This window comes from Anopheles merus, chromosome 3L (assembly GCF_017562075.2).
Source record: "Anopheles merus strain MAF chromosome 3L, AmerM5.1, whole genome shotgun sequence".
Lineage (NCBI taxonomy): Eukaryota > Metazoa > Arthropoda > Insecta > Diptera > Culicidae > Anopheles > Anopheles merus.
In genome coordinates this window covers 622,483-636,445 of record NC_054085.1, presented here as the reverse complement: position 1 = coordinate 636,445, position 13,963 = coordinate 622,483, and the positions used below count along the sequence as shown (strand labels likewise).

Sequence of the window (13,963 nt, the reverse complement as noted above, 5' to 3'; positions counted from 1 at the left end):
GAATAAACACAAATACATAATTACAAACAAGTATAAAAATATCCAGCGAAACAAAAGACTTAACAAGTGCTAGGTAAAACATGCTGTAAATCAAGATATGAAATGACAAATGAGTCATCGTGCAAAATGACATAGAATAAGAAGTACAAATTGGTTTTACTACTTACCAGCTAATATCACTTGTATCGTGCAGTTTAAACTAACGTCATTTATCAATGTGGTTCAAATAATATTTGAGATGCAATCTCTGTTTAGACAGACATGTTGCTGTTGTAAAATGATATCACTTGCGTGCATCGTTAACGGTCGTCGTTTTCTCAGGTTAGACACGCATTATTCAAGCGGAAAAGTCTGTCTTAGTGAAGGAAGAATATATATTTCTGGAAATAATAAGAACATCGTAGGAACGACGAGACCTTATGTTGGGTAATGAAGTGCTCTCTAACCTTGTTAGGATCACGAACCGCATACCATTTCATATACAGTTTCATCGGCCAAATTAAAGACATATATTTCGTACACTTTTTTCAAAGCTGCTTGATTGGTTTTGCTCTTATTCTAGACAAGTATATTGAAAATGTAATCTTGATTATTGGAAAAAATGTAGTACATGTTGTTATAAGCTTTCCTTTTCAAAACATCAATTATTTTTCGCACCACATTTTTGCATGCCACAGACCACAGATTGGAGATCATTGAGGTAATGCAAGCAGTCTCTGTCCATTAGCTAGTCAGATAGCTCTGCAAATTAACAACTACAACTACAACTACTATCCTTACCTTATGTCGTAAACATATAATCCGTGGTTCTGTAAATTTCTTGGGAGCTAGCCGACGTATGTTTTATTTTTGGTTACTCTGTCTCTTTAAGCGCCACAAGTCTGCTAGCACCGATGGGTATGGTATGAGGGATGAGCTCTTTTACATGGGGTCGGAGATGCACATGAAGTCACACTTGTTCGAATCTCGCAGAGTTCGGACGCAAGGACACAATACACTCTTCTGTCTACTCTTCGATATCGCCTTGAAAACTGTTACATGAAACGCGAGGATATACAAGTGGTAGGCTTCTCTACCAGTCTCTCAAATTTCTTGGCTACACGAGAAACATTGATGTCGGAGAAACGACAGCGACAGTATAAGGTGCACACTTCAAGACGAAACAGCAATAATTGGTTTGACGATCAATGCAATCAAGAAGAAATACCAGTTCCAAGTGGTTCAGTCAGTCAGGCACAACTGAGATGTAGCATATTAGTTGACGGCAACAACCTCGAGGACGACTCGGAACGACTCCGGACGACTCCGAACGACTTCGGGCAACTCCAGGCGACTCCGAACGACTCCGGGAGACTCCGGGCCTTTTCATGTTCATGTCAGGGCGACACCCATCTTGCTTTACCAGCACCTATTGTGAGCAGGCCAACTAGAGGGAGAGAGAGAGAGGAGAGAAAACTTACAGGGCTTTACACTTTATCTCAAGACCGTGGGACACTTTGCTAAACTGTCTTTAAACAATGCCAAGACTACGGCATGATGCTTGACGTTAATGATACCTGAATTCATAGGATGCAATGCTGAATATGTGGCACATTTCTTACACCCAGTTACACACCGGTTGACCAGTACATGTTGATGAACCTTCTTCCATTGAACAATGTAGCTCAAGGATTATTTCAGCTGAATATCTTTCCCGAAATCCCATGTTTCATCTTAGAGAGACTTCATCAATTTTGTATATCTGTTCAACAAGTGCGTCTATGACTCAACATTTAGTTTCATTGGTGTAAAATGTCATTTAGGAAGATTTTGCAATCAGCCTGATTCCTTGCCGATAAGAGTTCATATAAATCAGTTATAATGGTAACTTTTACAGATGTTTGGTAGACGATTGTACATCATTCATGTAACAAATGATTCAAAGGTGGTACAAAAATGAAGATCACTCTTTAAATTATTTAAGCTTGTCGATTTACCGGATCATTTCCTAAAAAGCAATACTCCAAACCATCACCAGCTACGGTACGAATAACAAAAAGCTTTAAACACAAACATTCAGACAATCAGAAGCAATACCACCCATGCTGGTACAAGCTAAGACATTTCTTACCGCCAAATAGTATTGGACGGCAGTGGATGGTTATAAAAATTCACCGTTAAATAATGCATGACCAATTCCATTTGGTATTTTGCTTTCTGGATACTACGAGCTTTTACAAGCTGGTGTTCATACGTAGAAAACCCCTTCGACCATCGGACACAACAGACTGTGCTCACTTGGGGCTCACCATTTCTTTTGTCTATTATGATTATACACGTTTACTCATCCAAACAATCGAAAAAATGTTTCAAGGATCCTGTACAGTATAAGCTAATACCAGCAAAGTCTTACCACAAAAGCACCCTCACCAATGCTCGTGCATCATTCGCAAGCCGCATGATTTTATTTCATTTTAGATTTTTATTACTTATGTTACTGCTTGTTCTGCTAACATCACGCTATGTTTTTCTTTTTCCATATATACCAAAGACTTGGTTAGGATAGTTGAGCGCAGACATCAAACTATCATCCTAGCCACCGTACAGATGCAACCAAAACATAAAAAAACTATGGTGGTCAATTAGATTTATTGAAATCTTTTACATTATTTATAGAAGCAGCAGGTCTGTAAATCAGAACGCCTTTCTTTCGATTCGGCCACGTTCAAGATGTAGGTAATATATTCCGCTGACCCCTCGTTCCATCGTGAATTCGATTATGATTACAACATTGCTCTGTGACCGGCCGTGCTAGGAAGGTGGATCCTTCCAGGTTGTATTCTTATTTTATGACTGTAGTGTTTTGCTTTGGTGACCCAACCAGGTGCTATAACCTATAGAGATGCCATAAATAACGCGCTAGCACATTCACATTTCTCGTACATCTATCAGCAATAGAATAACTTTCATTACAAGCTTAATATTAACGCTGTTTCTATCAACGCTAAACCTAAAAAGAGACAAACATAAAATTTTTAGTTTATAAACGTTTTCGTTCCAAAGTATGAACGTCATGCAACATGTAGCGTTTGTAAAAGCCATCACTCGACTAAGCGAATTAAGTATAAACTGATGTATCATAAGGAATTCCATCATTGACACTTTTATTCCACACAGCATACTGTATGATTCTGTCTCTCGATTTAATGTAAAAATGCCATAAATTGGCTTACGGAAATGATGTTATCCCTTTCTTTTCTACTGTTATATGCTGCATGTTTTTCTTATTGTTTTAGGGTAGTAAAAGCCTTATTTTTTATAAATAACTGTTGATACAATCGATTTTTTGAGAAAGCTATGGGTTCCTTTTTCTAACTCCACTCAATAGTTAGACATACCATTGCTTCTATCGTTTGTTTAAATTTCACTGATCTAAACATACACTATAACCTATTACTTTTCGCAAGCTTTCGAAAATGACCAAGTTTCTTCTTTTTACATTTATGGTCTTTAGGCGTCTATTTGCAGAAATTCTAAAAGGCTAAGGTAATTTGAGAACGTGCTTTGAAACAGTTTAATACAAACATACTTTGTATAGCTGCAGGTACTTTTACTTAATAATTAAATCTTCTTCTTCTTGTTTGGCTCAACAACCGATGCCGGTCAAGGCCTGCCAACCCACTTGTGGGGTTGGCTTTCAGTGACTTATTGATTTCCCCCCCCCCCCCCATAGCAGGATAGTCAGTCCTACGTATGGCGGCACGGTCTATTTGGGGCTTGAACCCATGACGGGCATGTTGTTACGTCGTACGAGTTGACGACTGTACCATGAGACCGGCTTAAAATAATTAAATATATGCTTTAATTTTCCAGTTATTTGAAATAAATGTATGGTTATGGTATTTTTATTTCTTTTTTACATACCAAAAACCATAGCAAGCACATTTTAAACCATACACTCAGACATTTTATATAACAAAGAAATCAACCAATATTTTTGGTTAAGTGGTAAAAAATAATCAAATGGATTCAAAACAATGAGAGAAAAATGTAGATCAGTGTATCCAGCCTGTGGTATGTAGTGTCAGCAGGGGTGGTCCGCGAAAGAAATTATTTTTTAAAGAAAAGGTTGTAACAATACATATCATGTTTATTTCCCCACAATCAAGATTTAATTGCCGATAAGAGTTCATATCAGGCATGTCTCAAATACGTAATAATATATATGTTTACGTTTACATTTACATTTGACATTTTATATGTAATAACAATCTATTTTCATTATCTTGTTTAACTTACACGAAAACTTTTTCTCGTTGTTGCTCCACTTTTTTTGGTTGCCAACTGTTGCATTCAGAGAAGTGTCCAAAATTAATTCTATGTAATCAGTCATACATATTCAAATTTCATTCTTGCTTTCCAGTGAAATGTTACATCGTTAACATCATACTACTTCATCATCGTAATTCAAATTTTAAACTTTTATCAATAACCCGGAAATACATTGTGTAATGTGCTCGTTTAATGTTTACCTGTGCTATGTGCAGATGGAAAAGCTACGCAAGGAAACAAGACGAGCTGAAGCACCTGTTACAGATGGTACATTATCGCGTAAAAAAGCTGTTAGTGGCGCAACATTCTCATTCTTCAATCTGGATAAATTATTTAGCCCAGCATTTTTTACAAAGGTATCCGAATATTTGTTTATGAACAAATATCAACAAGGTCGATAAAAGTTGTAGCTTATTATTTTAAAAATTTGCTAGTAACGTCTTGAATGACATGAGTAACGTAGATACTTCTTAATGCACGGCATCTTTATTTTCAATTGATTACAGACACAAATAGATTGTATCGCAAATCTATCAGCAAACATGTAAGCGTATTTGAATAAACAAGTTAAACAATCATTATACAGCAATAACTTCATAAGGAAAAATAAACTAATACTATTTATGGCTATTTTTCATTGCACTACACTTCCACCATTATACGATGACTTTGTAAAATGCAAAATGTTGCATGCATGTAAATGTTATACATCAAGAACAACATATGCATAGAATATAACATGATCGAGTAAAAATCGTGAAGTAACCGTGTCACATTTATTATGCATGAAACGGAGCTATATGCATCAATGGACAAATGTATCATCCACAAGCCGTGAATCAAAAGAAATTATTCATAGCTTAGTCTTTTCAGATGTCAGACCCAGCAACTCGCCCAGCATCCTTCCAAACATACATTTGCTTTCTTTACCCGGATACTTCACGGCTATTCAGCGTTTTACTGATGTCCTACTGTTTTGCGCAATGATATATGGCAATGAAACTACAATAAAATAATGTTCCTGTCGTTAGTTAGTTGCTGCGCTAAACACGCTTACTGAAATATACCAAAAGAACAATGCTATTCTTGCAGCTTTTCTTGCAGCCCCAAGCAAGAGAATCACAATGAACAACCATAATTACACACTCTGCCGGGGCTTTTCAGTGACAGATATAATCATAATAAGTACATGTTGATGATGTCTACAGATATGTGTACAGATACAGTATGTGCATATCTCACTTGAGAATCGGTGGAAACCAATACATATCCATGAATCCATGAATATGGACAGACAAAATGAACTTGATAGCTAGTTTTTGAAATAATCAAATCAGACTTTTGTTACTGTGTCAATTGATTATTGTTTATCTCCTTAAGGACACGTTTGCTTGTTTTTTTTTTGTGGGGCAACGTAAAATCGTAACGATCTAATTACATACCCGTCACGGGCTCAAAGCCCGCTCAGAAGGACCAAGCAGAACTGACTACCCTGCATTGACTTATACAATCAAGTCAATGATAGTATCCAAGCCCAATAGTGGCTAAATAACTTTCAGACAGAGAATTTCTACGAACTAAAAACATATATTTATAAACAGGCCGGTCTGGTGGTACAGTCGTCAATTCGCACAACTTAACAACATGTTCATCGTAGGTTCAAGTCCCGGATGGACCGTACCCCCATACGTAGGACTGCTTATTCTGCTATGGGTTATCAAAGAGCGACTGAAAGCCAAGCCCACTAATTGTACAGGCAGTTCTTGACAAACAACGGTTGTTGTGCCAAAGAAGAAGATTACTAAAACAAAGTTGCTTTTCGCCTAATTTGTAATATATATATGTATAAATAGATATATTACAATGGCCAACTTAAGTTATTGATAATTAGCTTATTTCTATTTCTAGTAAGGTTCGTCTAGTTAAGTTCCTTCATGAAAATATTTACATTCAATAGAAATAAATTTACACCATCGCTCGTTTCACTTCGTAAATTCGACAAATACATACCATTTGATTAGCTTGGATAGAACGTCAATTGCTGCTAACATAAAAACAAAATATAACACTAGTGCATACCATACATATCCAACAAGCTGCTTCTTCAGTTATCGATGGCGGTAAAGAATCTGGTTTTCCAGTGTTCACTTGAACCTCCAAGTACTTGGCGGGTTGAGACCTTTTAAGAAAACGGAAAGGAGAGTGCTAATGTTTTATTCACCAATTTTAAGAACACAGCAAAACAGCTCATAAATATCGTATCAAACGTTTGCCCGGTCAAGCGAAAATCTACAAAGCGTGAATACTTAATAAGGCTTCTGCAGCATGCATATGTTTCCTCGCTCAAGCACGATGAAAACGCCGACAGCAAGGCACTGGCGACAATGCTTCGAAAAGCATCGAATGCGGAATTGAATTGCGATTGCGGTATGCAGCATCTCCCAGCACGAAATTTAGCAACTGGTGACCACTGCATTGCCGAATGACTACCAACTTGAAACATTCTCTGCCAAAAGTCATTCAAAACCTGCATAAGAAATTACTCACCAATGTTAAACATCATAATGTATGAACAAGATAGATACACCCAATACTCTGCGAATGATTCAAAGCTACTTCTCTAGCAAATTATAGTATTATCTAAGTTCATTATCTAGTATTAACTAAGTTTCAATCAAAATTGCTTTATACAATATACAAAATTGCAAAATACAACACCAAAATCTCCTAGCGGTTGAAATTAATATAAAACTTTTGAATTATAAAACTCTCACTTTATTTTTATGAAAGAATTGTGGCCGTAATGGGTTCAAACCAACGCATTAAACGTGCTCCCAATACGTAGGACCGGATATTATGCTATGGGTAGCTCAATAAATCGCTGATAGTTAAACTCACTAGTGTTGATGTTGCTAGGAAAACTGAATCCACTTCAACAGCCTCACAACTCAGAAACATAAATTATGCGCGCGAGTCTCAATTGAGTGATTTCGTATACATTTACTATTATTTTTACTATGATTAAACTTTTCATTGAAGTCCCTTACTCTTGGCTTTTTTGAAACGTACAAAACTAATTATTAAAATTTAAAATCAAAGTTAATTCAAAAGCCATGAGTATGTTTTTGATTATATCATTTAACACGTATGGTTAGACCATGAATTCTATCCAAGAATTGAAAATTGAAAATCATTATCAACTGTCATTAAAGATTATTGCATGGGGAAAATGGTAAGAGCTGAGGTTTAAATGATCATACAACAAAACATGGAATGTCAATGCAAAGAGGCAAAATCAGCATTTACATCAATAAAAAAGTTAAGGTCCTAACTACAGAATCTGAATAGAGTACAAATAGACTAGCTCTAAAGGCTTGGTGCATTGATCTTACTCGCTAGTGTAATATTGATTTTCACTAGCGCATCTGGTGGTGGTTTTCAAAGCATGTTGCCGCAAAATGCTGGGCCGCTTCGGAAAATATGGTAATTTTCTATGCTTTTTTTTTACTTAATCCGGACTGGAAAAGTTTTGTAATAGTTAGATGTTGTGCAGGTATTTCAGCCGCTTTCGCGTCAAAAAACGATGATCTTATCGTATCGTATTAATTTTGTTCGTGCTTTGCTTCTGAATGTTTAGCGCCCTTGTAATTGTTGTGCGTAAGTGAGAGACTATATAAACAAAATATTGTAATATTTAAATCTGTGAAGCCTGCATATATCGAGTGGGCTTATGAGGTCCGTCGATTTAGTGATAATTATACAAATATTCAAAAAACAAAACTACTTAAATTTGACATACGGCACGGCCATTCCCTTAGCGACTCGGAATAGTTTCCACTAACCGCCACCAGATGCGCTAGTGAAAATTTAAATTACAATATGCTTAGGACTTCAATTGATTCAAATGATTCAATTATTTAAAAATCTTCGACTAAGAAACATTTGTGGTGTTTTAATACACACCACACATTGTATTTGATTTTGTTTTAATCATTAGAAGCAAGGGTGAATTAAGCACTACGCAAACTAAGTAACCGCGTGGTACCCCGAGGTATCGAAGGGGCTCAGAGAAAAGGATTTACTGAATCATCAGCTAAAATATTTAAATTGCAAGTCAACACATTTTTCATGTCATTGATTTACATAATAAGTAGTATTAAACCAAGCACTCTCTCTTGAGTAACTTCATTATAATTGGAACTTGATTGATTGATACTGTTAACATATTTCCCTGCACAATTTTCCAACCCCTTACACGTTTAGATAACACGTTAAAATAATATGAATTATGTTTGCATGGTTGTTAACTAATTCGTACCATTTGAGCTTTATTATTTAAAATACTTAAAAAGGTGATTGATACTGCTACGACAGTATATATATATATATATATATATATATATATATATATATATATATATATATATAAGGGGACGGTCTGATGGTACAGTCGTCAACTTGCACGACATAACAACATGGCCGTCATGGGTTCAAGCTCCGAATAGACCATGCTCCCATAAGTGTAGGACTGACTATCCTGCTATGGTAACAATAAGTCACTGAAAGCCAAGCTCACTTCACTAGTGGGTACAGGCAGGCCTTGACCGGCAGCGGTTGTTGTGCCAGAAGAAGAAGAAGAATAAGATATATATATATATATATATATATATATATATATATATATATATATATATATATATATATATATATATATATTATATATATATATATATATATATATATATATATATATATATATATATAGTATATACAGTTTTTCCCGCGATTCGCGATTTTATTTTATTTTTGACAGTATAGATTTCAAATCAGTAAAATTTTATTTACCAATTGTCAAAATAAAAATAATTTGTATTTTTTCCAAAAGTTTTAAAACACAAAAAAACAGAAATAACCCATTTTTCTTCACTAATCACATGAAATACGTAATAAATTGCATAAATAAACTAAATGTATTCAATAATCATTATTAATCAAGTATATTTTAGCTGTAAAACATGTTATTCGACTTACGCGAATGTCTCCGGAACGCATTATTCGCGTAACTCGCAGAAAGACTGTACTGAACACGTTTCATATTTTACTTCCGCTTCGCCACTTTGCGTAAATAACTCTCAAATGTTTATCGCTGACAGCTGGAACTCGATACAAACCTAATTAGTGGTCAAAAACAAAATCCACATACAAGCACACTTTCCACCTAAAATGAGCAACTAGTGAAAAAAAATACTCACACACGTAGCTTACTGAATCGCCCTACGCTATAGTTCCTAATGCAACCGGAAGTACACCCATAACACAGTCACGAACTCGACATCAACCCAATAAGCCATGTGTAGCGCACACATTCACCAGCGCAACAAGCTTTCTTTTGTTCTGAACAGATCCCCAATTTGAGCTCTCTTTTGCATGCTTGAACTAAGGCCCCAGATGAGTGCGCGCACTACTCGTCATGAAAGTGAACGCTATTTATTTGTTCATGTCGACCCTCACCACATGAGGAAAAATGCCATGTAACTATATTTGTTGAGCTTGAAGGGTCAGTTTCATTCTGCAAGTCCATCAGTTAAGTTGGACTGTCTGATGACGTCCGGAAAATATTTTGAAATATAATGGATACATTTTTACCATATTTTGATATAGCGCCGGTTCGTTCTTGTCTAGTACTGCTAGCAGCCAAAAGAGTAAATTTAAAACTAATTTGTTTTTGTTATGTTCCCTAAATTTATATCAGTGCGAAATTGTATCCTGGTCGAACAAATCTGATGAGTGCTGCAAAGATATACGCGATAGTCATTAGAGCAGAACGATTTTCAATATTACAGTGCAACCAGTGGAAACTGTTGACTATTGTAAATTATTGTGAATTTCTTCTACACAAAGTGTGAGCTAAACTTTATTTTAAAATAAAGATGAAGAAGGCAAGTGATTAATGTGTAATTAATGTAATACTGATAATTGTGTAACAATTATGTTATGTTGTTGTTATGTTTTTATGTTATGTTGTTTAACAATCATTATTTAAAGAAATCATTCGAATTTCAATTTGAGCAATTTTATTTGCAAAGTTTTTTTAAAATATAAAATTTATTACAATAATCATACAACGCTACAGCTTCAACGTGATTGTCACCCCTTTGACCATAACAATGGTTAAAAAAAAGTCAGAATCACTCAACCGAACGAACCATTGCGTCAGGGACATTCATTGTCACGCTGTAGCTATAAAATGGACCAAAACTGAAAACAGAGCTAAACTTATCTTGGTTCAAAACATGTTTTCTGGTTTCTTCCTACCCAATCGAGGAATAGCCGATTATTTTCATGCTAATGATTAATCCGGAATTGCCTTGCTTCAATGTATTTGTGTGAACATGCAATACTTTTCACACATGTAGAGCTAATGCGTAGAAGTGTCATTATATTAAATACTGATGTCACCATACGCTGACCAGTGGAACGTTAAACCACTAGTTCGAACATATATAATACATTTTCCTTTTCTTTTTCTCTTGAAAACTTATTTCTTGTTTTCTTGTTTTATTTAAAATCATTGGATTTAGATTTTGTTGTTTTGTGATCAAATAGTAAGATAATAAAATGGCAACAATTAAAAAGCTTCTTAACAACGTACTATTGTTTTGGATTCTATCAATTCGACTATCTGGAAGCCAAATGCAAGATGCAACCATCGTACTAAGCCAAGGAACTCTTATTGGGGTAAGATTGCATGTTTAAAATATGTCAAGAACATTCCTAACCTTTTTTTTTATTCAACAACAGCTCAAAGTCTTTCCCGAGACATCACGCATACCCATATATGCGTACCTTGGGATTCCATATGCAAAGCCTCCCGTCAATGAGCTACGATTTGCTCCCCCCGTACCGAGTCCAGGATGGAATAGAACTTTGTATGCTCGTGACTTTAAACCGATTTGTCCACAAATCGAAAACAGCAGCTACGAAGATTTGGGAATTGAAAATCAGTTTCGATCACGTGAAACTAACGAAGATTGTCTGTACTTGAACATATGGATTCCCGAAACATCAATACGTTACGGAGGCTTCCCGGTGTTGGTAATGATAACAGGCGAGGAAATGGCATTCGACTGGAACACTAATCGGGCAAGCGGTCTCGATCTTGCGGCAGATGGTATTATCGTAGTAACTGTACAGTACCGAAGCAATGTGTTTGGGTGGTTATCGCTCGGTCAAAAATATGCTCCAGGAAACCTTGGTCTACTGGATCAACAATTGGCACTTGTCTGGATAAAGGATAATATACAAAAATTTGGTGGTGATACGAATCGATTAACACTACTTGGACATGGTACCACCGGTGGACCAAATGTAATGATCCACATGGTTAGCCCGCAAGCAAGAGGCCTATTTGCGCGGGCTATCATAATGTCTGGCACAATCTATTCTCCGTATTCGGCGGTGAACGCCGACACCAAACTTTCTCAAGAAATCATTAAAATACTGGCCTGCAACTATGACGTTGGAAAAAATGTATTGAAATGCCTACAGCAGAAGAGCATTCACGATCTTCTACGTGCTTATGAGTACATCTATCGTAACGGAAACTACACTATCAATCTCGGACCAATTATAGACCACTACCTACCTTTCGAAAAACGGTATATTGTTGATGATCCTCAAAAATTGTTCACAGCGAAGGCTCTCATCAGAGAAGACATGCCCATTCTTTTTGGTATAACTAGCAACGAAGGCGGATTTTTGTACAGCAAATGGATTGAGTTAGCACGTCAAAGTATTGATTCGCTAAAGAAGTATATTAATGAAACGCTTCTACCTAATATCATCGAACGGTACAAGTTTCAAGGAGCGGGCCAAGATCAAGTATGTTACAATCTTGGCAACATATCATATGCTATACTCTTTTAACCGGTTATTATACTTTCTTTTAGATACGTGAAACCATACATTGGCGTTACTTTGAACAAATACCCCAGACAACAGCGCATCATATACACGCTATTATTAAAATTATTTCGGAAACACGACACGAAATACCTTTCTATAAAACTCTCAAAGCCCTCGGAACCAAAAAACAATCTAATAGACAACTGTCCGTCGGAACGATAGAGGACGATATAGCAAATATACAGGGCGAGAGCAAAGCTGCAATGCAACATAACGCCAGTTACGTTTATGCATATCTTTTCCATCACCCCAATTCGATGGACATGAGGGGTAGAATTAACTTTTTCGGAGGAGCATCTCATTCATCGGATTTACCTTTCCTCATGGGACCAAGCCTTTACAGAGAAATTGGGCGCAGGCGCTTATCGCTGGTTGAAGACAAATTGTGCAAGAAAATGCGATCTTTATTTACGGAATTCATTAAAGACGGGTAAGTTTATTGCTTTGATGAATGTTAACTGCAAATTGTACATTTCAAAACATGTTGTTTTCAGCAATCCAACACCTGGTCGGCAATTTGATTCCTGGACACCATATAGCGTTGAACTCAAATACATCAAGTTGATCTCCGCAAAACCGGAGTCTTTTCATCGAAATGATCACTCATCATTAGAAAATACATTTGAAGATAATTTACAAGAAATTGAAGAAAACGTTATTGGTATAACAGGATTGGAAGAACAATCTTCCAGCATAAATAACTCCAAAAACCCTTACAATCTTAATCCTAACATTCAGGCAGACCAAGAAAACGCGAGAACGTCTAAAAATGCTATTTATCTAGCTGGCGCAAGAGATTCTGAGTATTTTTACTATCTGCAGAGAATGGACAGTTTCTGGGACCAATTTCTTCCAAAGCTCAGCCAAATTATGAATGAAACAAACCAAGAGAAACTTCGTAATCGCCGAATTGATTTAACACTTGAGGAAGAGCAAGATATATTCCGAGAAACAGCAGCTGCTTCCAAATATAAGCATGCCTTTTTTTCTATGCTTACATTAGTATGTATGCTGTTGGGAGTTCTTTGTATTTGCGTCTACATTTTAAAGAAAAACACGAACACCAGTTTGTCGAGCATATTATGACACCAACTTTTCTTCCGAACAAATCTATTTGATCGGAAGAATCGACGTAAAAAACCTGACGTAAGCAGCATGGGTGATGAGGAAGAAATTAACGTAACAGCTATCAGCCATCATCGAATCAAAACAGCGGAGCGTGTAGTGAGGACTAACCCACTCTATGGAGACAATTTTCGCAAACTTAGCGAAACCCTTAGCTCAAGCACAGGAGATAGCACAGGTGTCAGTGCAAGCAATCGAAATGTATTAGGGAAACATCGATCTTCTTACACGATGACAACTGAGCGTCCTATTGCTATTTTGACCGATTTAGATGAAGATCTTGAAGTCAGTAATTGGCGTTATCAATTGTCTGCAAGTCATTTTACACCAAATATCAACAGTCGGCGACAGAGGCAACAACAGCAACTATGAGCAAATCAAGAGCGTACAGCTGTAGAATAGTGAAAATGTAGTAAAAGTATTAAAAAGTACTTAAATAGTATAAAAGGAAGTCGATAGTTCCTAATACGATCACAGTTCGAATGGTTAGATATTTAAATACGTTTGATTAAGTTGGGACGGTTTTAAACACAGCACTTTACAAATGCGAAGCATGCATTAA

The 13,963-nt window shown here is 36.2% G+C and overlaps 1 protein-coding gene and 1 long non-coding RNA gene across 4 annotated transcripts; one reads left to right on the top strand and one right to left on the bottom strand.

Annotated features, from left to right (window-relative positions):
- Nucleotides 1–456: 456 nt before the first annotated feature.
- On the bottom strand, nt 457–9,432 carry LOC121599256. 2 transcript variants are annotated; one of them, XR_006005649.1, is made up of 3 exons: nt 9,343–9,432; nt 6,391–6,490; nt 457–1,426 (listed from the first exon to the last, which is right to left on the bottom strand). It is a non-coding gene; the product is annotated as an uncharacterized LOC121599256 (long non-coding RNA). The 2 variants fall into 2 exon arrangements; XR_006005651.1 differs by lacking the exon at nt 457–1,426 and adding an exon at nt 2,568–2,989 and having other exon boundaries at nt 6,322–6,490.
- A 456-nt stretch (nt 9,433–9,888) lies between these two features.
- LOC121599254 (acetylcholinesterase) lies at nt 9,889–13,468 on the top strand. 2 transcript variants are annotated; one of them, XM_041926934.1, is made up of 6 exons: nt 9,889–9,977; nt 10,064–10,250; nt 10,893–11,049; nt 11,113–12,192; nt 12,261–12,706; nt 12,771–13,468. In XM_041926934.1, the coding sequence occupies exons 3-6, from the start codon at nt 10,930–10,932 to the stop codon at nt 13,360–13,362; spliced, it is 2,238 nt and encodes a 745-aa protein (XP_041782868.1). In that variant the 5' UTR covers nt 9,889–9,977; nt 10,064–10,250; nt 10,893–10,929; the 3' UTR covers nt 13,363–13,468. The 2 variants fall into 2 exon arrangements, with proteins under 2 accessions (XP_041782868.1, XP_041782869.1); XM_041926935.1 differs by lacking the exon at nt 10,064–10,250 and having other exon boundaries at nt 9,889–10,013.
- The last annotated feature ends 495 nt before the right edge of the window (nt 13,469–13,963 follow it).

Excerpts from the sequence above, each read along its gene's own strand:
- LOC121599254 (XM_041926934.1), top strand. The coding sequence starts at position 10,930 with ATGGCAACAATTAAAAAGCTTCTTAACAACGTACTATTGTTTTGGATT. Across the intron at positions 12,193-12,260 it reads AAGGAGCGGGCCAAGATCAA|ATACGTGAAACCATACATTG; the intron begins GTATGTTACAAT and ends ACTTTCTTTTAG. Across the intron at positions 12,707-12,770 it reads ACGGAATTCATTAAAGACGG|CAATCCAACACCTGGTCGGC; the intron begins GTAAGTTTATTG and ends TGTTGTTTTCAG.